This window comes from Mus caroli, chromosome 7 (assembly GCF_900094665.2).
Source record: "Mus caroli chromosome 7, CAROLI_EIJ_v1.1, whole genome shotgun sequence".
NCBI lineage: Eukaryota > Metazoa > Chordata > Mammalia > Rodentia > Muridae > Mus > Mus caroli.
In genome coordinates, this window is record NC_034576.1 from 53,643,305 (window position 1) to 53,667,270 (window position 23,966).

At 40.0% G+C, this 23,966-nt stretch overlaps 2 protein-coding genes across 2 annotated transcripts in view; one reads left to right on the plus strand and one right to left on the minus strand.

Moving 5' to 3' along the window:
• Nell1 (neural EGFL like 1) overlaps window positions 1–23,966 on the plus strand; it is an 807,173-nt gene that overhangs the window by 575,789 nt on the left and 207,418 nt on the right. The gene's annotated exons all lie outside the window — the stretch shown is intronic.
• LOC110297769 (60S ribosomal protein L27) lies at window positions 12,449–12,915 on the minus strand. Its single transcript, XM_021166742.2, has one exon. The coding sequence runs from the start codon at window positions 12,886–12,888 to the stop codon at window positions 12,478–12,480; it is 411 nt and encodes a 136-aa protein (XP_021022401.1). The 5' UTR covers window positions 12,889–12,915; the 3' UTR covers window positions 12,449–12,477.

Here is a 23,966-nt window from a genome sequence, read left to right on the forward strand (position 1 = left end):
GCATATATGATTTCAAATAAGACCATAGTCCACACTATGAAAGAATGTTGGGTATCATGTCATGCGTGATTTTATACTTAGCCTCATTCAGTGTTTCCTGGAAAATAGTCATAGATTGAACTCAGGTGTCAGATTCAGCCAACATGTCTTCTAATTATTCTGGGGACTGATGTCTTATGATAGGAACTTAATGTAGGACAGTGGCTTAGAACATTTATCATCAAGTGGATGATGGTAGCATAGCCTGTATGCAGCTTCAGAAGCAGGAAGGACTGTGCATGCTGGAGTGGAAGAGGAGGAAGAGGCAAGGAAGGTAATAGAGGCAGATACTGAAAATTCTCAATGAGCATGAAATGTTTTCATCTGCATTTAATAGGCTTTGAGAATCTCTGGGAAGGTTTTAATTTGAATAAAATCACTTATTTGAGTTGACTGAGATCTCATTTCAGACTTCAGTGTACGTGGGCTGCAGACATTGGGCAAGGAACCCATGCCGTGATTTTATGAGCTGAAAATTAATATGTGTGTTTCAGTAACAGGATCTGCAGCTCTCCCCACTTCTCACATAGTGCTAAATGACTCTGGCAATACTCATTGAAGCTATCAGCTGATATATTTGTTAAAAAGAAACACATTTCCCTGCTATAAAATTAAATGTTGCATTGCAAAGCAATATACTAAATATCTCTTCAGTCAATTTTTGTAAACTAAATGTTATAAAATTATATTGGAACAAGGAGACAGCTAAATCCACTGGGAATAGATTTCCTTAAGATTATTTAGTTAGCTTGTGCTGATGGACAGATTTTAGTTACTTTTTAACAAAAACATGTATTTTTTCAGTGGAGGGAGAAGAAGTAGAATTTTTAGCTCACATGGCCCTTCGGGTTATGGCTTTGCAGGTGTATGCATTCTGAGAACTAATTTTTTATATTTATATAAAATCAAATATATAGTCTCTATATCCTTTTACATAAATACTAATAAGACTTTGCTGTGGAGCTATGATCCTCTTTTAACAACCTCTAAAATAGAGCATTGCTATAAAGTTCATAAACACTCTCTAGGCAACAATCTAGGCTGTTCCTAAAGCCTTCTGAACATATTCTTTAAAGTATAGAATCCTGGAATCCTTCCTAAAAACAATTCTATAATGTTTTCTGAAGCCTGGATAAGTATCATTTTTTGAGCATCTACTATGTACCAACCATTTAGTATATTGTCCTATTTGATATTTATAAAGATGCAATTACTTTTATTATTTTATATTATAAATGAGTCCTATAGTCTGAATATCTGAACCCATTGAATTTGTATGTTAAAACCGAATCCTAAATATAATGGCATTAGAAAGTGAATCCTCTGGGAGGTGTGCGTGTATGAGAGACTGATCATCATTTTGTCAAATACCCAAGAGAAACAAGTTAAAAGAACAATATTAAACCTCAATGACTCATTTCTCCAGCCAGGCCCCTCTGGTCTGTTAGTCCATTCCATTATAATTTCATCAGTAGATTTCTATATTGATTAAGTTAGAGTTGCCATGATGCAAACACTATAAAAACCTCCTCTTTGCCCACTGTGCTGGGGACTGTGCCTTCACCAAGTGACCATTTAGGTACGTTCTATACCCAGACTATGACAGGAAGTGACAAGGTCATAATGTAGCAATTCATAAATGGAATTTGTATTCTTATAAATGATGCCTCATAAAGCTAGCAGAGATCATTGCCATGTAAGGAGACTGAAAGACACCATCTCTGAATAAAACCAAACAAAAAGGTTGTCTTCATGAGACATGAGCTCTGACATCTTCTTAGCCTTGGACTTCCAGTATCCAGAAATATGAGGGAATTTTTTCTCATGTTTATAAACCCAGAAACATTTATTTTTTTCTGACAAAGTTAAGCTAGCGTGTAAAATGTTAAGACACCTGTTCATCCCATAGAGCCATTAGGAGTGAGAGCTGTGAGATGAATAAGAGCCCCACTTGGCTTCAGTGTACTATCTACCATTCGATGGGTCTTTTGGAAATGTTTTCTCATATATATAACTTTGTTTTTCTCCCGTTCATTAGTAGATACCTTTTCCAACCTGATGTCTATGCATGTACCAACAAAGAAATGACTCTAGGGGAAAATTGCCTTGGTTAAAGGCAGTGGTGACTGAGGTAAGAGAAACCACTATGAGCCATACCCTTGCTGTGTCCCAGACACCAGGAGCCATGTTTAGCTGTTTTCATTTTGTTCTCAATTCTAGGAGAGATGTGGAAGGCTTCCTCCTCACAGACCAGGATATAGAAGCTTGGAGACTTCATGTAAACTATTACTGAGAGGAAGGATGTAGATTCTGTCTCAGCAGCATGCAAGTCTGTGCTTCTAGCTCATTCCTGAAATCTCATGAAGTATACACACATGCCATGCAGTTGTCAACAGGTATAGTTAAAATACCTGTTGGGCATGGGTAAAACATAGATAGTTTTATAGTTTATTAATATATGAACATCACCACTGCAGAGTTCTGGAGCCTAAATATTACTATATTTGTCTCAGCTCAACCTTTAGAGGACATAGAAAGCAGGGCATCCCTTCTGAGCTCTGAGCAGCTCTCTATCAACAGCATCACTCCTTGTCCTTAGTTAGCTATAATTAACCACTACTCAGTTCTTTCTTATCCCTGCTCGCACCCTACCTCCTGTCTCCCAAAATAAAGTCAAAAGATTAGTCCTTGAAAGAAGAATTTTAAAGCAAGGGATAGATATATAATTGTCTTTCTGACTAAAGATTTTCAATCAGGATTCTTCCCCTCTTAGGGTTTATATGGAAAGATTATTGGTGGAAGGAGGAATGGTAGGGAGTGTACAGATGGTGCAACAAGAGAGCTTTCAGCCAGTATAGGAGATCAGCTCAGCTCTGAGCTCATTTGCATATGGTTCAACAATGCATAGGTATAAAAGCCAAGGGCAGAGGAGGGCAACATCTTGTAGCTTATTAACACAAGCTTCCTACTACGAGACAACTGTTGAGTGGTGAAGCTGAGGTTGAAGCAAGAGTCCTTGATGCAGGAATTTGCCTCTATCATTGTAATGGTGATCAGATTAGTGAAACTGTAACAGCTAAAGTGAGCTAGCTGTTTAGGGGTGTTCAGAATGGCCTAGAGTGATGATAGCTGGACAGAAAGTAGTGGGAGTTGGAGTAGTAGCCTAATCATCTTCCGTGTTTCTGTGAAGCTCTATTTGAAATTCTACTAAGAGGCTGGGGCTGTAACAGGAACTTCTTGGGTGCTGCTGTATAAAGTTAACTTAACCTGTTTAAAAACTGCTTATAAATGTAGGGGATTTTCAGTCATCTTGAGTTAGCTTTCCATGGTGGCCACTTTTATGGCAAATATTTAGAACATTGTTTCTCTGTAGAATTAGATGTTCTCAGTTTTAAATATAAAATACAACATCTTCATTATATTGATTAATGTTTTTTCCTTCTCCTTTTAACTTTTTCTTTTGCTCTGTTAAAATAGCATACAAAGTAATACCCTTCCTTAGGACATTTTCACACATTGATTTTTTGTGATGCCCCTTCCCCATGGCCCTCCCCTATCCTGAAATCTCCATTCCCTTCTTTCTCTCTGGAACATCCACTTGGCTTTCCTGTCACTTGTATTCTACCTTGTCTTATTCTCCTGCCCTCATGGGCTCCTCTCTAGTTTTATGACTTGAACCCCACTATATATATCTATCAGCTCATATGTAAAAATTAAGTTCTCAGAACTAAACAAGAAAGAAAAGCTGGTTTTCAGGGTCCAAGTTATTTTGCTTACTAAAGTTTCCAGTGTCAGCACTTTGCTGAAAATGTTATGATTTCATTTTAAAAAATGAAAAAACTACATTGTCTACATGGATATTTTCCTTATCAATTTGCCTTTTGATGGACATGTAGTCCTGCATCATTTTCTGGCTTTTGTGTATAGCACAGCAGTAAACATGGATGAGCAAGTACCTCTGCTGTGAGAATTTCTAGTCCTTAGGGCATATGCCCAGGGGCGGGATAGCTGAATCATGTGGCTGTTCTATTTTCAGTTGTGTGAAGACCTTCCACACTGAATTCCATAGTGGCTTCACCAGTGTACAGTCCCTCTAGCAATGAGTGATCTACTTCTCCCATGTAGTCACAAATACTTGTTGTCATGGTGATGGGCATTCTTACTAGCATAAGGTAAAATCTCAAAACAATTTTATCTTGTATTCTCCTGATGACTGAGGATGTTGAAAAGTATTTTGTGTCTTTATTGGCCATTTGATTCATCTGAGACCTTTCTGTTCACTTCATTAGTCCATTTACTGATTGGAAGATTTGATTTTTATTGGTGCTTAGTTTTTTTTTTTTTAAGGCTTTTATATATTTTAGGTATTAGCCTCTTGTGTGATGGATAGCTGCCAATTTTTCTCCCATTCTGTGGGCTTCTCATTTACTCACTTCATAGTTACCTTTACACTGCCAAAGTTTTGCAATTTCATATAATTCCACTGTCGATTATTGTGGTTATTTCCTTTGCTATTAGGATCCTTCAGAAAGGCTTTGCCTTTCCCTATATCTTGAAGTTTTTTCCACTAGCAGTTCAATTCCCAGCTTTCATAACCCTCTAAACATGGCAAAGCTTTATTTCTAACTTGCTTTTGAGAATTTAATACATGATTTTATCATCTCTACTCCATCCTCTCTTCTCTCCAGCCCCTCCTCTGTTCTCCCACACTTCTCAAATTCACAGCCTCTCCCATTATAATTTTTGTGCTGGTCTCATTTAGGCAACCATACTGTCGAGATGTCATAGGAGCAGTTGTCCCATCAAACCCAGAAAACACTATCTGTAGCCAATGTATTGGTCCTCTTTCTTTTACAATTGCTCCATTACTTCTCCCTATGACTTAGGTATAAGGTTGTGTTGTAGGGTCAAGATGTGGGAGTGGGTGGGTGGGGGAGTATGTGGGGGAGCATGTGGGGGACTTTTGGGATAGCATTGGAAATGTAAATGAAATAAATACCTTAAAAAAAAAAAAGAAATCAGTTAGAAAGTATGTTGGTTTGTGGTCTTAACTCTAATCCAATCAGATATTGGTTGGTTTCTCCCAAAAAACTTTGTATCACTCTTGGACCAGCATATCTTACAGGCAAGTCATCATGGTAGATTAAGGGTTTGTATCTGGATTTGTGTTTACCTTTCTCCTTTGGAGGTGTACAAAGTACCTTCCAATTGGAACATCTTTTGGATATATGCCCAGGAGAGGTATTGCAGGATCCTCTAGTAGTACTATGTCCAATTTTCTGAGGAACCACCAGACTGATTTCCAGAGTGGTTGTACGAGCTTGCAATCCCACCAACAATGGAGGAGTGTCCCTCTTTCTCCACATTCTCGCCAGCATCTGCTGTCACCTGAATTTTTTTTTATCTTAGCCATTCTGATTGGTGTGAGGTGGAATCTCAGGGTTGTTTTGATTTGCATTTCCCTGATGATTAAGGATGTTGAACATTTTTTCAGGTGCTTCTCAGCCATTCGGTATTCCTCAGGTGAGAATTCTTTGTTAAGCTCTGTACCCCATTTTTAATGGGGTTATTTGATTTTTTGGAGTCCACCTTCTTGAGTTCTTTATATATATTGGATATTAGTCCCCTATCTGATTTAGGACAGCTAAAGATACTTTCCCAATCTGTTGGTGGTCTTTTTGTCTTATTGACAGTGTCTTTTGCTTACAGAAGCTTTGCAATTTTATGAGGTCCCATTTGTCGATTCTCGATCTTACAGCACAAGCCATTGCTGTTCTATTCAGGATTTCTTCCCCTGTGCCCATATCTTCGAGGCTTTTCCCCACTTTCTCCTCTATAAGTTTCAGTGTCTCTGGTTTTATGTGGAGTTCCTTGATCCACTTAGATTTGATCTTAGTCAAAGGAGATAAGAATGGATCAATTCACATTCTTCTACATGTTAACTGCCAGTTGTGCCAGCATCATTTGTTGAAAATGCTGTCTTTTTCTCCACTGGATGGTTTTAGCTCCCTTGTCAAAGGGATTGCATTGAATCTGTAGATTGATTTTGGCAAGATAGCCAGTTTACTATATTGATCTGCCAATCCATGAGCATGGGAGATCTTTCCATCTTCGGAGATCTCCAGTACATGAACGCTAGTCACTAGAGATGAAGGTTCTAGATAGGTTCCAGCTCAACTGCTCCATATCCATTGAGTTGTATTGGTGTTGTCTTTAGCAACAAGACATTTCCATCAGTTTGTGGAAAGCAACCAATAGTTGTCTTAGTAGATTAGGTTGTTTGGTTCCCATGGGGGTCCTTTGGCCACCAACTTTATTAGATGTAATATGATTTTGGAACTGGAGGCTTCATGTAAGACCCACTTCATGAGTTGGAACTCATGCCTGAATCTGCCTGGGTGGCAATAAAATTATTCCAAACAACATCATGCTATCTTCATAAATGAGAGCCTTGGTCAGCCATCACCAGAAACTTCCTCCTACAGTAGATGGAAACAAATAAAGAGACCCACAACTGGACAATGTTCAGAGAATGAGAGACCTTTGAACATCCAGTCTTAAATACAATGTCTCCATCAAACACCTCCCCTTAAGGCTCAGAGAACTCTGTGGAAGAGGAGGCAGAGCCCAAAGGGATGAAGGACACTAAAGAAACAAAGCTGTCTTAGCACAGAATGACAGCCATACATATAAACTCAGAGAGTTTGTGGCAGTGTGCACAGGTCTTGCACAGGTCTGGCCCAGATAGGGTCCCAGCATGGAGAATGGAAGTATATATAAACCCCCAAAACCCAAAGCTATCCTCAATTGAAAACTGCTCACAACAGAAAAAAAAAATCACTTTTTTTTTTGTCCATTGGCGTCTCACTGGGTATACAAACCATTCTGGGGGGAAGGGCATCTTCAACGGTAGATGATCAACACAAAATGAGTTAATGGCATTTATGGAGATTCTTTGTCTCATAATTTCATAATGCTTCATTGGGCCTTTTTTGTTTGCTTGTTTTTTAAATTTGACCTTACAGTCTTTTGGCATGTACTATGATTTCTAGTTTTGTGTTCTGGGGAGATTTCTACATATGAACACATGAGTGTCTCTGAATCTGTATGTGCTTCTTGTGCATTTTCATCTGGCTCTTTTTCTTTAGTTTGCTTCTTTGTTTTGTCTTATTCTGGTTTGTTCGGTTTTATTTTATACTAGTTTATTTTACTATTATTTTAGATGCCTGTTTGTTTCTCATATGAGAGGGAGGGGGAGGGAGATGGAAAGAGTGTGTGTTTGAATGGGAGAGCTGGTAGTAAGGATATAGGAAAGAGTTGAGGGAGAGGAAAACTTAATCAGAATATATGGCTTGAAAACAAATCTATTTTCAATAAAAGAAAAAAGAATAGAATTATAGAGACATGTAATAAGTCACAAAAGGGATTATGTGAACAGCATGTACAATTATGAAAAAATTAATGTGAATATTAATAACGAAATGAACTTTGATGTAAAAAATTAAAATAGACCATGCAGTATGTTCCAGTAGTCACAATTTTTCAAGTCCTTTAAAAGCTATAAAATTAATGTCAGATGTATTGTATATTGATACAATTAAGATATTTTTAAAAAGGAAATTAGTTTTAAGAAAATAACAGAAATAGGATTTTCCTGGTCTATGACTGCTCTCTCCACAAGCAGTTGGCTATATTTCCAGTGCAATATACAAGTTCTATCCTATTGAGTGAGTCTCAAATCCAATTAGACAACTGTAGGCTACCCCCAGATATGAGTCACTATTGCCCCATCTTGGATGTCTTGTTGGGTTGGTCATTGTTGTGACTTTAAGTATCATAGTTGTATAAGTCTGGCAGATTATATAGTACATTCTGATATGAGAGCTAGACCTCAGAGAGCAGGCGTCCAGGTCAGTTCAAGCTTGATTCCTTCAAGTCATGTGTCAAAATTGTATGTTCTGGGAGGCAACCAGGGTAAAGGCAATAGCCTATATGGTTTCGGGAATCTCTTGGACCCTGAGCAATAACTTAAAGGGAGGTTTCCCATGCCTAGCACTGAGACTTTTGAGCTACTAAGAGGAATTACTTTAGGGATTGCATTTGCCTTCCTGCCTGCCTGTATCTCTCTCTCTCCCTCTCTCCCTCTTTCCCTCCCTCTGTCCTTCCCTCCGTGCCTCTTTCCCTTCATTCTTTCATAGTAGAATAGTGTTAAAAGTATTTACCAAGGTACACATAGGGCAATTCACTGATTACCTGATGGTTTTACATGGATTTGTCAAGCCTTCTTGTCATTTTATAGAGTCCAATATTTCTCAGAATATATTTCAAATAGCTTCTGTAAACTTTGTCAGGTAGCATTTAGTAATGTCCTCTAACATACCAGCTTCCTCTTGCCTGCATGAAGAAGGCAGGTCTAATCTTCTATGTTCTAGCATCTAAATTCCCAAGTTTTAAGTCTGCTGATGCCCACGGAACTTCTTTTAGAAAGTTTCTGAGATGAAAAATGTCAATTTATGATGTTTCTTTGACATTGTGTCATCTTAGTTTTCTTTTTCAAATACTTGAGCAAAGCCTGTATTTTTGTTTTGTTTTGTTTACCCATTTAAGAAGTTAATTTAGTAGAGGGCAGCTATGATCAAAGTCTGTTGTGTGTATGATAATGTCATGCTCACTATTTTGTAGAATTAATATTTTCATTATACTAACATGCAATCTTAGGTTTTTCAAAACCTACTTTAATAAGGGTTGTTAAATGCTTTAACCTCTCTTCTAACCCACCACCTACCAGAGGTAGTGGAAAGGAAAGGAAATGTTAACAGGGTAAAGTGAGATGTAGACCTGTTTAGAAATAGTTCTTTGAAATGACTCCAATCTTTGCTGTCAGTATATCAGCAGTTCAGGTCACAGGAATCAGCAGTTAGGTAGCTCAATCCACTTGCAAACACCATCCGTGAATCAGCAACTTCAGCTAGATCCAGAAGAATCCACAAGGTTCTGCTGAAGTGGCAAGAAGCTACCAAAACATCGAGAGAAGTTTTTTGGTGAGTTTCTTTACACAAAGTCACAACAAGTGATACAAACGAAGAAGGCAAGGCAACTGATGCCACAGAGTTTCCTTCAAAGACTAGCAAAGCAAGGCAAGGCAAACCAATGTGTTGGCCTTGTCCACTGACTGTTGTGTTGTACCAAACATCACATGTCTTCTTAGGCATCTGCTCCAGCAAAACACCACATGCTCTTGCACCAGGCAGCTTCCAGAGAAACACCACATGTCTATTCTCAACACAACACCCTCTCACATGTCTGCTTCAGCAAAATATCCTTTCATAAAATGGTCTTCAAAAAATAATCACATAACACAACTGAATCTCCAAAGAAACCAGAAATTTTCACTTCCCTAATAATTGTTCAACATCAACTCTCCATGTTGCTGAAGTTAAATGTGAATAGGGAAACGTCCATGAGGCCTCTCTCACCCTAAACAAAGAACTACAGGCAACTAAGAAATGTTAAGTGCTAGAGACATAGACTTCCTGAAAGAGCCCACCAATTGGTTATCCACAAACAAATGGATAGCCCTGAAAACATATATGCAAGTAATATTATACAGGCTAAGCAGGTTGTATTTAGAAATATATACACATACATATATACACATGTGCATGCAATAATAATGACAAAAGAGGTCCTGAACTTGAAAGAACAAAGAAAGGAATACAGGAAGGTTTGCAGGGAGAAAAGAAAGGGGAAATTGCACAATTATAGTCTCACAAAATAACACCTATTTCATTTGACTCTCTGGACACTGTTGTGTTAGTTCCCCTGCACTGAGAGGCTGCTATGCTCCTCACTTCTTACTCAACTTCTTCTTGATCCCACTGCTGACAAGCCTCAGGGAATCCTCGGTGCAGCTGCCAGACCAGCCAGCCACCCAGCTTACCCTCCTAGGCATCCAAGCTTGCATTCCAGAAGCCCCTTGCCTGTTCTGCCTCTCACCTGCTGTGGATGGAGTCTTGCTCCTATGAGATGAAGCAGTTCTTGGATTGCTCCACCATTCAGATCAACCTAACCCTTTGTGAGGGCTTCAACAAGGCCCTCAAACGGTACAAATACAGTCACAGTCTGAGCTCTCTGCCCGGACGAAGCCATAGACTTGTTCATACTCTCACCCCTCACTGACAGCTTGATGGAGATAAGATGGTACTTAGACTGGGAGTCAGGGTAAAGGGTAATTCTCACCCCACAGAGAGAAGTCAAAAATATTCAGTTAAAGTCTTTACTTTAGACCACACCAAAAACAAACAAACAAACAACTCACAAAAAAAAAAGAAATAATTTAAAACTCTGGTCAGTTCAACAGTATTTGAAAATACCAGACATGAGAGGAAAGAGGAAAGACTACATCACAGCCCCTACTGCTTAAATGCTGATATTTTCTGTCTCAGCCCCTCTTCTGTTCAGTGTCACTGGGTAATGGCTGTCTGGACACATTAGTGCCATGCTTTCTGCTGCCTTAAATCCACGAGGAGTGTCAGCATGCCCACATGCCCACACCCTCCCACTCTGCTTTGGCACCTGAAGCTACTTCTTTATTCCCAGGGAACAGATATGATTTAGGAACACTGAAGAGATCCATTTCTGCAACTATGGTCAAATAGAAGATGAAGAGAGTTCAAGGGTACTGACTAGGACATTTCTGCTGGATTATACTTCGGGGAAAAGGACAGCAGCAGTTGGTCCTATTGATACAAAGAAAGTTGCACATCTGTGTGTTTCTGTAGCAGAGGGAAGTGGACATAGATGTCATCAATCTGCAAACAGAGCCAGAACAGCTAACAAGAACTGCATTGCAGGTTTAGTTACAAAAGCCAGGATAAGAACACAAAGGATTTTGACATTATGCCTTCTTGGTTTTATAATGAATAGAATTTTGTTGGGACAGATGATTGCATCACTCACATTTATGGCCTATTGCCTCTGGCTGCTTTTGTGCCTCAATGGCAGAGATGAACCATTATGATAAAGACTGCCTGATCTACAGAGCCTGCACTTACTATCTGTCTCTTTACAAATGTTGGCTGAGCCGGTAGCAAAAGCTTTGTGTTCTTTGCATCTAATTCTTTAAAGATACCCCAGCATTCCTAATTCATTCACTGTTGCTTGTTCAAGGGTTTCCTGTGTCTGACGTCTTTTGAGTAAGTCTGCCTTCCTTTCACTTCCCAGCTCCTCTCCATTATCCCCCTCTGTAACTTCTTTCCAATTTCTTCTGTTCTCCTTCTCCTTTTTAAAACTGTGAGTCCTCTCAGTCCTGTCTCTATGGGCATGGGTGCAGGACCATTCACTGAAGCATGGATGTCTTTTCAGGGAGTGCATCCCTGAAGAAAACTGACTTTACCTTCCACAGCATCTTTCAGTTGCCAATGGCTCTGGCGAGTGGAGGGACTTCATGTCACCCTTTCCCACTCACGCCAGGGTTTAAGGTGTCTTTATCCTGTGAGTGGAGTCACAGACACTGTGAGTTCATGTGTGTAACAGCACTGTTGCATCTTAGTCACCCACTGCTACTCTGAGCAGTCACAGCATTTTTGGATGCATTCTTAAACATCAGTTTGCCAGGAACTTCCTTACTGTTAGTAATGTCCTCTTGTCATTTTTTTTTCCTCCCCCTCATTCCAGCCTCAGCTCTAATCTGTGTTCCAGCAGCTAAATCCTAGTTTTAAATCTATTGATGCCCAGGGGACTTCTTTGAAAAAGTTTCTGAGTAAAAAAAAAAAAATGTCAAGTTATGACTTTTGCTGACACCATGCCCTCTAAGGTCGCACATAACACACTTGGAGTCACTCCCAACTACACTGACTTTTTAAATGGATAAAATCTAGACCTTGCTCTGGCATTTGAAGACAGACAAACTTCCATATAGCTTTCATTCTCAGTATAAATATCAATGTTCATTTACATGTGCTTATGTCTATTGTACGGGGTAGACCAGATAAAGGCATGGATGATGATAAATGTAAATACGGAGATCTCTAGAGTTTATAATGAAAACTCAAACTCTACAAGCTAGCATTTGGTGAAAGCCAGATTAGAATTAGAATCCATGAACTGAACCAGATAAGCCACTGCCAAAACTTTGAAAAATGTAATTGTATCAGATACATAGTATTTCATTGTGGCATGTATTAAATTTGGCTTAACCATTCTTTTACTAATCTAAGGCACAGTTGTCAGAGATTTCTGATTTTCCTATTTAAATGTAATATTGTGAGGAATGTTCTGACCTACACAGATTCATGCTATTTCTTCATTTTTTCTTACCTTAACACATATACATAAATTTATAAATAAGTGTGTGACCTTTGTTATATATCATCCAAATACTGTTTATTCTTTTTTTTATATTTTTTAAAAATTTTAATGACCAAAACAAAAATATACCTAAAAGCGAAGCTTCTGGAAAAACCATTTGTTCTTCCCTGTCTTGTATCGCTCCTCAAACTTGACCTTGGCCTCCCGCCTGGCCTTGCGTTTCAAAGCTGGGTCCCTGAACACATCCTTGTTGACAACAGTCTTGTCCAAGGGAATATCCACAGAGTACCTTGTGGGCATGAGGTGGTTGTAGTTATAAACTTTCACAAAGGACTTGATCTTGGATCGCTTGGCGATCTTCTTCTTGCCCATGGCAGCTGTCACTTTCCGGGGATAGCGGTCAATTCCAGCCACCAGGGCATGGCTGTAAGGGCGGTCTGAGGTGCCATCGTCAATGTTCTTCACAATGACGGCTTTGCGTCCGGAGTAGCGTCCGGCCAGGACCAGCACCACTTTCCCGGGTTTCATGAACTTGCCCATCTCGACAGCAGGCAGCCCGCACCCAGCAGAAAGCCTGTTTATTCTTTAGGTAGATATAATTTATCCTACTACCAAAGATTCATTAGAATTTCTACCATATATACTGTCTACTGTTTCCATCATGTACCCCATCCCTACTCCAGCTTTCTCTCTATCTGCCCTGTTTCTCCCATCCTGCCCCCAAATCCTGTAGTGTGTAAAATATTTTTCTGGTTGTCAAGGAGACTATTTGATGTTCATATTTCTCCCAAGGGATTAGATGCTTCCATGGGAACTTGGGCAATGTGTAAATGAATACAAGTGAGGATGGGTGAGGGCCTGGGTTTCAGGCAGAGACAACATCAGCAAAACAAGTACTAGAAAGTGACAGGTCTGATTTTTTAAAAAAATTATTTATTCATTTTACATCCCAATCACTGACCCCTCTGGTTCCCCCCCCCCCTTTACAGAGTACCTCATGCCATCCTCCATCCCTCATTTCCCTCTCCTCTGAGAGGCTGGGCCCTTTGGTGTCCTCCCACCCTGGTAATCTTGTCTCTGAAGGATTAGCCTCATCCTCTCCCACCTAAGCTAGACAAGTCAGCCCTGTTGGGGAATGGAGTCCACAGACAGGCAACAGCTTTAGGCACAGCACTCACTCCAGTTATTGGTGGAACTACATGGGGACTGATCTGCACTCTTCTACATGTGTGCTAGGGGCCTCTGTCCATCTCATACATGCTTTTATTTAGCAGCTCTGTCTCTGAAATGCCCCCCCACAGGATTCAGATTAGTTGACTCTGTTTTTCTTCCTGTGAATTTCCAACCCCTTCAGTGCCCTCAATTCTTCCCTTTTCTCTTCCATAAGAGTCCCGAACTCCTTCCAAAGTTCACCTGTGTGTCTCTGAATCTGTTTTAGTCAGCTTTTGGATGGAGTCTCTCAGAGGACAGCTATGCTAGGCTACTGTCTGTCAGCATAAGAGAGTATCAGCAATAGTGTCAGGGATTAGTGCTAGTCAATGGGATGAGTCTCAAGTTAGTCAGGTTATCTGTGGGGCATTCCCTCAGTCTCTGTTCCATCTTTGTCCTTGCATTTCTTTTAGACAGGACATATAAGTCAGAGATAGGAGAGAGGGCCATAGGACCAAAAGAATGAATATGAAGCTGCCAGGGATGCAGGGTGGAGGTTAGGGGAAATCTCTAGGACTTGCCAGAGTCCTAGGGTTGGGGAGGCTACCAGGAATCAATGCAGGTGACAAATGTATAACAGTGGGAAAAGGAAACCTCCTGTAGCCAGCCAGGACCTCCATTAGAGAGATAAGGACAAAAACACACCCACAAAACTTTTGACCCAAAATTTGGGTCCATTGTTTTTAGCACACACTATCCACTCAGTGCTAGTGGATAGACTAGCTGTTAGGAGATATTTTCTATATTTGCCTTGAACCACACAAGTGACTTAGTGTCCTTGGGCATCTGCTTACTAAATTATAAATCAAACATTATAACTTGATTATATACTTCCTCAGAATTTTGTTAGTTACTCGATTGCCATGCAACTTAAATAAATACAAACCCTATGTAACCAGAAATAATAACTGTGTGTTACTAGGATTACAAACTATCTGTTTCCTAAATGGTGATAGACTGGGATTCTATATGCTATCAGTCGAAGTCTTGTCCTCCTGGAAGATAATTAATACTGCTAGAAGATTCATGTGGCTGTATGCCAATTGTGAAAGATTTAAAACTCCAAAGTTCTTGGTACCCTCAGCAGCTCATACGGATATAAATTGCTTTCCTGACCTTGACTAGATTCTAGGGCATTGCCTGATTTTCCTCTTAAATTGTAGGGAGAGTTTCATATAAAATTAGGGGACAGATAAGTCATGTCAAGCCTGATATTGATACACAGAAACATTAAACCCATGTCCTTTATCAAGTGGCTGCCATTGGCTCTTTTGGGTCAGCAAAAGGATGCTTTAGGACAGAGCTCTAGACAGCTACTTCAGGTGGCTGTGCCCAGATGGAAAGCCCCATAGTGGTTTCGGTCTTCCCAGAAATCACTTTGCAGCATCTTCATCTTGCACAACTTGGTAATTTTGTAAACTAAACAAGGCCCACATTCTCCTACAAGACTACAAGTCTATGCTATTCTTCAACATCCACCCCATGTCCCTTCTTCCAGGAAAGAAAATGTCCTCTTGATACTTCAGTTTTTAATACCATAATATTATTATTCATCATCTTCTTCAGTATTTTGTGAACTCCAATGTGGAATAAGTCCAATATCTGATATATATATATATTTGATATATATTCCAAATATATATCAAAAATATATTCCACAAATTTTTGGTAAATGGGATATGTGGCTACTGTTGGGTTACATTTCCCTAGTAGAATTATTTGGTTTCCCTTCATGTTCCTACTGTATTTTACTTGTGATAGGGGTTGATTATGTTTGGAATCAGACTGTGTAGGTTTGAATCCTGGTCTCAGTTCTTATGAGATGACTACAGCAACTGGCTGATAACTTTGTATCTCAGTGTATTCATCTGCAAAATAGCCTGGTTTTCCTAGATCTGCCCTTTGAATGAGATAGTGCTTGTAATGAGCTTAGGGTTTTGTGCTTCTCCTCCTCCGCAGGTTTATGGTATTAGTAGGATTCACTAAATCTGAGGCTTCTTTAAAAGTGAGTTTTGTTTCATATAGAATTTTGGCTTTCTGCTGATAGTGAGCAATGTTGCCAACATTTACTGAATGTTATTGGTGGGTGAGGTTTGGAAGGTTCCTATCTTTGTTAAACTTTTGTCAGTGTTATGCTCTTCTCTCAAGGGCAGACCCAGGGCAGTGGAGCTGTGCCTTAGCTAATCTGGTGTCTAAGCAGACCAAACATACCCCAAGTGAATGAAGCCTGAGTTGGGAATGGTTATGGAGGAAGGGATGTGCCACAAAAACCCCAGATGAATGCCACCCCTCAGATTACCTTAGAAAACTGGTCCTGCTGGTCCTTCTACAGCTCTCCTAAGCTGCAGTGAAGGACTTCCCTTCTCTCCTTACCTCTTGCTGATTATAGCCATAGATTTATTCAAATGGTTACTCAGGTCCTGCTGGAATATGACCCTGTCACTGGCATTATCTCTAGTAATTTTAACAAATGTGACCAGTTAACCTCTGCTTGACCCAATGCTAAGTTCTTTAGAAAACTGTCCCAGCGATCATGACAAGAATGCAACCTTCATCTTTTATTCTAATTCTTAAAATGAACCACTGAATGTGTACACCACCCTGATGGTCTGAGAGGCTCTAGCAGATTGAAGCTGAGTGTTGTGGGGTATCGGAATAAAATCTGAGGCTTTGAGCTGTGACTGCAGCGCTGGGATGGCCAGGCTCCTGGCATTCTTTCTCGCATCTTCTTGTATCCCTGCAACGTCCCTAGAAGTTGACATGAGATTCTCATTTGGGTGATCTGGAAGAGTCATTGATATGGCTAACTTGTACTGTAGTTTTTCTCAGTGGGGAAAGGCGTTAGTTGCTCTCACAATCTCCAACTTTATGAGAGCCCATGGTATTTGGTCTCCATTGCAATATGGTCCTGTTGCCAGCCACAACCCAGCATGGTTAGGCTTGTTCTACCTTGCAGGGAATTCTGTCTCTTCTTTCTTCTTGGGCTCTATGGGACAAGGGCCCTGAAATCCTCTTTCCACGCACACTTAAATATTTTATGTTAATAGTGATTGAAGTCAGATTTCAAGTCATACTTCCTGCAGTTTATTGGCCCAGTTAATTTAACATTAAGAAAGAAACCGAATGAATAAAAAGCATGGCACATTTCCATATGCAAATGTGTGCCTGGAGGAAGCTGTTAGATGTGGGGCAATCAATAAATTCCAGAAATTTAGTAGCATTGTGCATGACTCTGACATTAACTCCCCCAGGTTTTAGGGCTTGTTTTAAAGTTCTTTCTTCACTCACTGCCTTCCTTCCTAAGACATGATGTTTTCTCATGCTCTGAGGATGCACTGTAGGTGCCATTTGTGAGCAATGGGCTTCTGGCTCCTGGGGGATTAGTAATTGCTTAGTTCTGACAGGTGCTCATTGCAGGGCCTCATTTCCTACACAGCGTCACCATCCATCTCAGCCTCAAAAGTAATCCTGCCAGGAAGAAGAAAAGGTCACAGCCCAGGGGAGCGGTTCCTATACAGAATCCTGATCAACCCCGAGATTTCAGAAAGGTGACTCAGGGGCCACTGCTGGGGGCTGTGGAAGTGGGGGTGGATGTAGGGGATTTGAAGGAAACCCATAACACTCCAGTGTTTTTGTCCCCTATATACTATAAATGCTACCTTAGCAAAGGACTTCTAAAAAGTCACTGACATGAAATAGGAAGGAGTTACCACCTATAACAAACATTGATTTCCTCCATGTACTTTGTAACTACTAAATCCCAGGTCTGTGTTGTCTCATTGAATCCTGTAAATCATTCTTGAAAGTTTCTCTCATTTTGATTTTAATTGATGAAGAAGATAATGCTTAGCTACCAAGTCACTTGATAATAGTCTCCAAGTACCAGATATCATAACATCATATATTTCTCTTACTCCTTGAAGTCAACATGCATGGGAACTGAGAGGCTCGCGTCAGGTTTAAAACCCTGGAGATACAGTTGTGAATGAGATAGACTTGGCTGAATTCTCATGAGGCCCATTAGTTAGTTGATCCGAATCCTGATGTATGTGGTGCATAAGCTACCATCTTTTATACCATGTGGTCTCTAAACATCAAACTTTGTGGCTTCCCTTTGTAGAAGTCTCTGGGGGAGACAGAGAGAATGAAAGAAGCAGATGGTCCTAAATATGGCAGCATTGATCACTTCCTGTGGCATGTAGGGACAAGGAAAATCTCATACCGTGATAGATTCTTTACCAACACTAGGAGATCTCCTCTGTCCTCTGTAATGATAGGGCAATGCACAGGATACTCAGAACGAATCTCATTCACATATTAAGCCATGACTCTTCTTAATGCAGTAGGAAGTACTTCCAACTGTGAGGCAAAAAGAAAATTGGTTCAATCCTTGGGAAGTAACTGCATTCAATTCATTTCCCATCTCTACATGGTTTATGTGGTTCTTCTGTGGAAGAAGTTCTTGAATCTGAGTTTGTAATTTCAGGGGGTTTTGCGGGGTAAATTTCAGTTTTCTTATTCAATGTAGGGTACTTTCTACAAGTATAGATTTATTGTTGTTATTGTTATCATTTGTGTTATTGTTGTATTTTTACTATTAATATTACAATGTCTCACTATGTAGTCCAATCTTGACTCAAAATCATATTCTTGCCTTAGCTCTTTCATCTTTTTAAAGGCTTGTTTTTTATTCATGTGTTTTGTGTGTGTGTTTATGTGTGTGTGTGTGTGTGTGCACATGCGCTCATGAGCATGTATGTAAAACATGTATGCAGGAGCATGAAGAGGCCAGAACAAGATGTTGGTTTCTTTGGAGCTGGAGTTAAGATCCTTGTAAACTATCCAGTGAGCTAGGGGGCTGTACTCCAGACCTCTGAACAAGTAGCAAACACTTTTAACTACTGAGCCCTCTCTTTAACCCCTGTCTTGCCTTCTTGAAGTCTGAGATTGCAGACATGTTATACCACTCCTAGGGTGGATTTTAGTTGTTACGTTTTGTCTCCCATCAATAAAAAGAAATAAATTTTACGTTGTATTTGGATTTACAAGAAGGCACACACATCAGAAACAATACTACCATTGATGTGATACACTGTGAGATTGTTCACGTTCTTCCATTTTCTCCATGTATAGTCTATTTTCATTTTGATAGAAGGCTTGACTGTGGTTGAGTAAGTCGGTTTCCTGACTTGAGCTTTGTGCCATGAAGTCAGATCACCATGGAGAGTTCCTCAAGGTCAAAGGCTGACAAGGATATATAGCCATCCCTCTTGTCTGTGGGCCTGTACATATTGACTCAACTAGCCACATATTTAACATGCAAAAATATTGCCTCCTTACTATAAATTACAGACCTTTACTAGTTAGTATGCAATAGGGAACAAGGACAGTTTGCCTAGGCGTGCATTAGGTATCATAAGCAATGTGGCAAGAATTTGAAGTGTAGGAGAAATGTGCAGTCAAGTGTGAATTTAACAGTTTTACATAGGGGAGCTAAGTGTCCCTGGCTTTCTAATCCTGCGGCAGGCAGAGTGAGTCCTGAAAGCAGTCCCTTCTGGTTACTGAGTAGCAAACATTTTCTTCTTTCTTAGACAACCGACCCTATTCCCTGCTGCTCTCTGGGTCAGCCTTCTTCCTTCTGACTAGTCAGGCAGTTCTCCCAATTTCCTGCTTTGCCTCCATGATACCATTAGACCCTCTGCTCCTACTGAAGTGAGTTCAAAGTGCCCCCTTAGGACAGAAGTGCAAGGCACTGTTGTATGAAGAAGCGATTGGCCAATTCCGTCTGGAATTAAATGGCTTCACTCTGTCAGCAAAGGGCTCTTTAAAATTCTCTAATGCGTGGAGCTTAACTGGGGAAAGAAAATAATCACCCACATTTGTCAGTATACAACAACGAAATAGAATGCTTGAAGCTTGTGGAGTGGCTCATTAGTATCAGATTAGCCTCCCTTCAGCCTGATGGAGAAATTATCATGGCATCTTAAATTTATAAACTGAAGCCAAGGCCCCCAAAGACTGGGGGTATTCAAGCAGCGACTGGCACAGGGCAGAGCAGAATGGTGCACTTCAGGCTTGCAGGACATACTCTTAGTGAAGGGCTTTCTCATGGGGGCTTTGTCTTATGGCTTGAGGAGAAGGAGCAGTCACATGGTAGTATTTGCAACAGTTCTGTCTTTCTGGTCTCTTTTATTCCTGTAGGTTTTGAGCACATTTCATTTTCCTGCCTGTTAGAGTTTGCCATCCATTGCTATGACAAACACCCTGACCCGTTGCAACTGGGAAGGAAAGGGTTTATTTCATCCAGGTGTGCACGTCCAGATCACATCTAATCACTGAGGGAATTCAGGGCAGGAGCTCTAGCAGGGACCGAAGGAGAGATGCTGTGCTGCTTGCTGGTATGCAGGCTCTCTTGCTTGCTCGGATACCTTTCTTATACATCCCAGGCACAGCTGAACGTGGACGAGCTTCCAGCATTGGCCTGAATCCTCCTACAACAATCATTTCACAGAGTTGGAGAGATGGCCGTGTGGCTATGAGCATTGGCTGCTCTTCCAGAGGACCCAGGTTCAAATCCCAGCACCCATGTGGCAGCTCACAACTGTCTATAACTCAAGCTCCAGTGGATTAGACTCTCTCACACAAAATAAATGAATTAAAAGATATATAGATAGATAGATAAATAGATATCTAGATAGATAGATATCTAGATAGATAGATAGGTAGATAGATATCTAGATAGATAGATATCTAGATAGATAAGTAGATAGATAGATAGATAGATAGATAGATAGATAGATAGATAGATAGATAGATAGATAGATAGATAGATAAACTTCTCATAGACATAACCAATATGACAAATGAAGGGTTTGAGCTAAAGTCTCTATTCCCAGCTATCAGGTTCTATTATGCCGAGAATATAAACTAAGCAGGTCAATTGAATTCTAAGTGACCTAGGAACCATCTATATGTTTGCTGAGAGACTTGGCTAAGTTGCTCTTCTACTTTTACCACAGTTGTTACTTTGGTTAGTCCTTTCTGATTTGCCTGACTTGTGTCCAAGGTGACTGATCTTTTTCTTCGGACCTTCACTGACTACAACCAGTTCTGAGCACATTCTTTGCTGGGCTGATTTCCAGTTTCTCTACCTTATCACCCTGGTTTGTTTTACCCTCTGAAATTACACGTTTACTCTCTGATACCTTCAGTAATATACAGGTTCTGCAGAAGGTAAGAACTGTGTCCCCATCCTCATTCTGTCCCGGAAACCATCGCCCTGTTGGACAGAGTCAAAGCACAATGAATGACATTGAAATTAATGCTAAGCTGGACATATCTCTCCTGTCTCTGACCATCAAAGTGGATCTTGTATCATTTCCTGCTTCTGGAATATATTTCTAATTTAAATATTTGCCTCGTTTTCAAGATACTACCTCTTGAAAGGGCTTGGTGTTTACTTCAAGGTTATAACTTCATTTAGGATGGTAACATTTAGTACCTACCTTTATTTATTTTTTGGTGCTAGATCTTTGGCTCAAATTGTTTTATTTACCCCTATGAATCAAACATTTTTATTCTTTCTTTTCTTTAAGGAAGACCCAAGGCTTAAAGCTTGAGCTATATCCAGATTGTTTAGTTAGGAAGATTTTTGTTTTGGTTTGTGTTTGTTTTTGTTTGTTGTTTTATCTTGTTTGTTTGGTTTTTTTCCTGTTACTGTGACAAAGTACATGAAGGAAACTCTGTGAGGGATTAAAGGTTTCTTTTTGGCTTATTGTTCCAGGAGGCTCAGTCCATGTGTTTCCAGCTCTATTGGGTTGGGCCTAAAGTAAGACTGAATATTGTGGTCTCAGAAGCATGTGGTGGAGGGCTCCTTTCATGCTTGCCATGAACAAAAAGAATGCAAGAGAAAGGGCTTTGGAAGTGATGCGCTTTGGTATCTCCTTTGGCAGGACACACTCATCTGAATTCTAAGAGTGCTGGGTGGGGAGATGAGGCAGAAAATGAAAGGGCTTGGTGTTTTCCAGAGGTTCAGGGTTCGGTTCCCAGCACCATCATTCAGCAGCTCACCAATTCCAGTTCCAGGGCATCCAGTGCCCTCTTCTGGCCTCTGTGGGCATGTGTAGAGACACATGCATATACCCATGCATATACTCAAACATACACATCAGCAAGTAAGAAGATAAATCTTGAGAACTTGGGGTTTTTTTATGTTCTGTATTTTTTTATTAGGTATTTTCATCATTTACATTTCCAATGCTATCCCAAAAGTCCCCCCTACCCTCCCCCCCCAACTCCCCTACCCACCCACTCCCACTTTTTGGCCCTGGTGATCCCCTGTCCTGGGGCATATAAAGTTTGCAAGTCCAATGGACCTCTCTTTCCAGTGATGGCCGACTAGGCCATCTTCTGATACATATGCAGCTAGAGTCAAGAGCTCCGGGGTACTGGTTAGTTCATAATGTTGTTCCACCTATAGAGTTGCAGATATGTCACTGAGTTCTGCTTAGAGAATTACTTAGTTAAACCTTTCAAAAATTAATAACCAAACATTTAAGTAGTTTTAATTTTTATTTATTTTCTTTTTGAGACAGGACTTCTTGTAGTTTAGCTGGCCTCGAACTCATTATGTAGTCAAGGGTGACCTTGAACTTCTGATCTTCCTGCCTCCACCTTCCCAGGATAGTATCATAGGTGTCTATTACCAGTTCCGGTCAATGTAGTGCTTCAGATCAAACCCAGGGATTTGTGCATGTTAGGCAAGTACTACACCACCTTTCTCAGTTGAATCTTAGTTTTAAGAGTAATACTATTGATTTAAAAAAAAAACCTTTAAAAAAATCTCCTATTTCTCTTATGTTTTCTTTAGAGACTGAGGTGGAGGCAAAAGTAGCAGCTTCTTTAGCACAAATGAAAAGTTTTCAGTAATGTTACTGTTTAATAGTCGCCTGTAGATTCAGAACAACATAAGACTCACAAGAAAGGAGGAAATTCATGCATGGTCCACTCAAGCAATGGACGCATCAGTGGAGAGATATGTTAACCGGGCCCTCTGAGAAATCCTCCTAAGGACAGATAGCTAGCTGGTCTGTCACTTGGAGATTGTGCCATGGTGGTAAGGAACACTGATCATTCCAAATGTAATGCATATCCTGTCTGCATCTACAAAGAACTGAAGGGGACTTTGGCAGAGTAGAAAGAGATAAAAGGGAATCAGAAGGGGCGCGGGGAGACAAGAAAGAAGACACACTGTAGGTTCTGAGAATGGTTAATTTCCATCTGGAATGGCATTTCTACTTTCCTTCCTGTTAAAGAATATAGCTCAGGGGCTAGGGAGGTGGCTCACTAGCTAAAAGTGCTTTCTATAGTGCCCATGTTAGGAATCTCATAGCCTTGTAACCTTAAACCTAAGGAATTGACACCCTTCTGGCCTCTGTGAGTAAACACACACACACAGACACACACACAGGCACAAACATCCACACGCACACACACATGCACATACATCTCTCTCTCTCTCTCTCTCTCTCTCTCTCTCTCTCTCTCTCTCTCTGTGTCTCATACCATGTCTGCTTTGCTGTCCCAAGGGACAGGGCCATAATGATCTACCTGTTTAAAGGCACACTTCTAATTTGTTTTCACAATAGACTAATTTTTCGTTTTTACTTTGTGTCTTTTGAATGGAGATTTATTTTTGTTCTTAAAGAGAAAACACTTTGAGAAATGTTTTAAGCTATGGAAGCATTCAGATATACACGCAAGTCCTTCACTGAGAGACAGTTCTGTAGCGAATTCCTTTATTGCTGACGGTTTCTCTCACATACAGCATATTTGGTTAAAATGAATACATATAACTCTGCTTTCTAACTTTTCTCCCTAGATTAGGCATTGAGGTTGAGTGCCACTGGATGAATGAATAATAATGCCCCAGAGCATTGCTGCTACACTGATCTCGGTCCACATCTCTGATTCATTTTCTCTGAATTGATACTGAATTGAATGTCTAGACCTGAGATTTTCCACAAAAGTGAAACCAGTTTAATCTCTTCCATCATGCTGTGAGGATTTATTTATTTATTTATTTATTTTTCCCCCTCCCAATGTCAACAATGAGTGTTATATCCTAAATCTGTTGCCAATTTTGTAGTTAAAATAAATACTCCATTGTTTTATAGTGAACCTTTGATTTTATATGTGGCAGACATTTTATTTTTGTGTGATTTACTATTATTTGCTTTAAGTTTATTGTGTATATTTAAAATAATAGTTTAAATTGATACACAATTTACATGTAGTAAAATGAATAGATCATAAGTATGCTTTTTAATAGGTTATATAACTTCAAACACTGGGGGTTATAGGTGGTTTAGTGGATAAGAGCACTTTCTACCTTGCAGAGGACCTGGGTT

Coding starts and splice junctions, on each gene's coding strand:
- LOC110297769 (XM_021166742.2), bottom strand. CDS start 12,888: ATGGGCAAGTTCATGAAACCCGGGAAAGTGGTGCTGGTCCTGGCCGGA.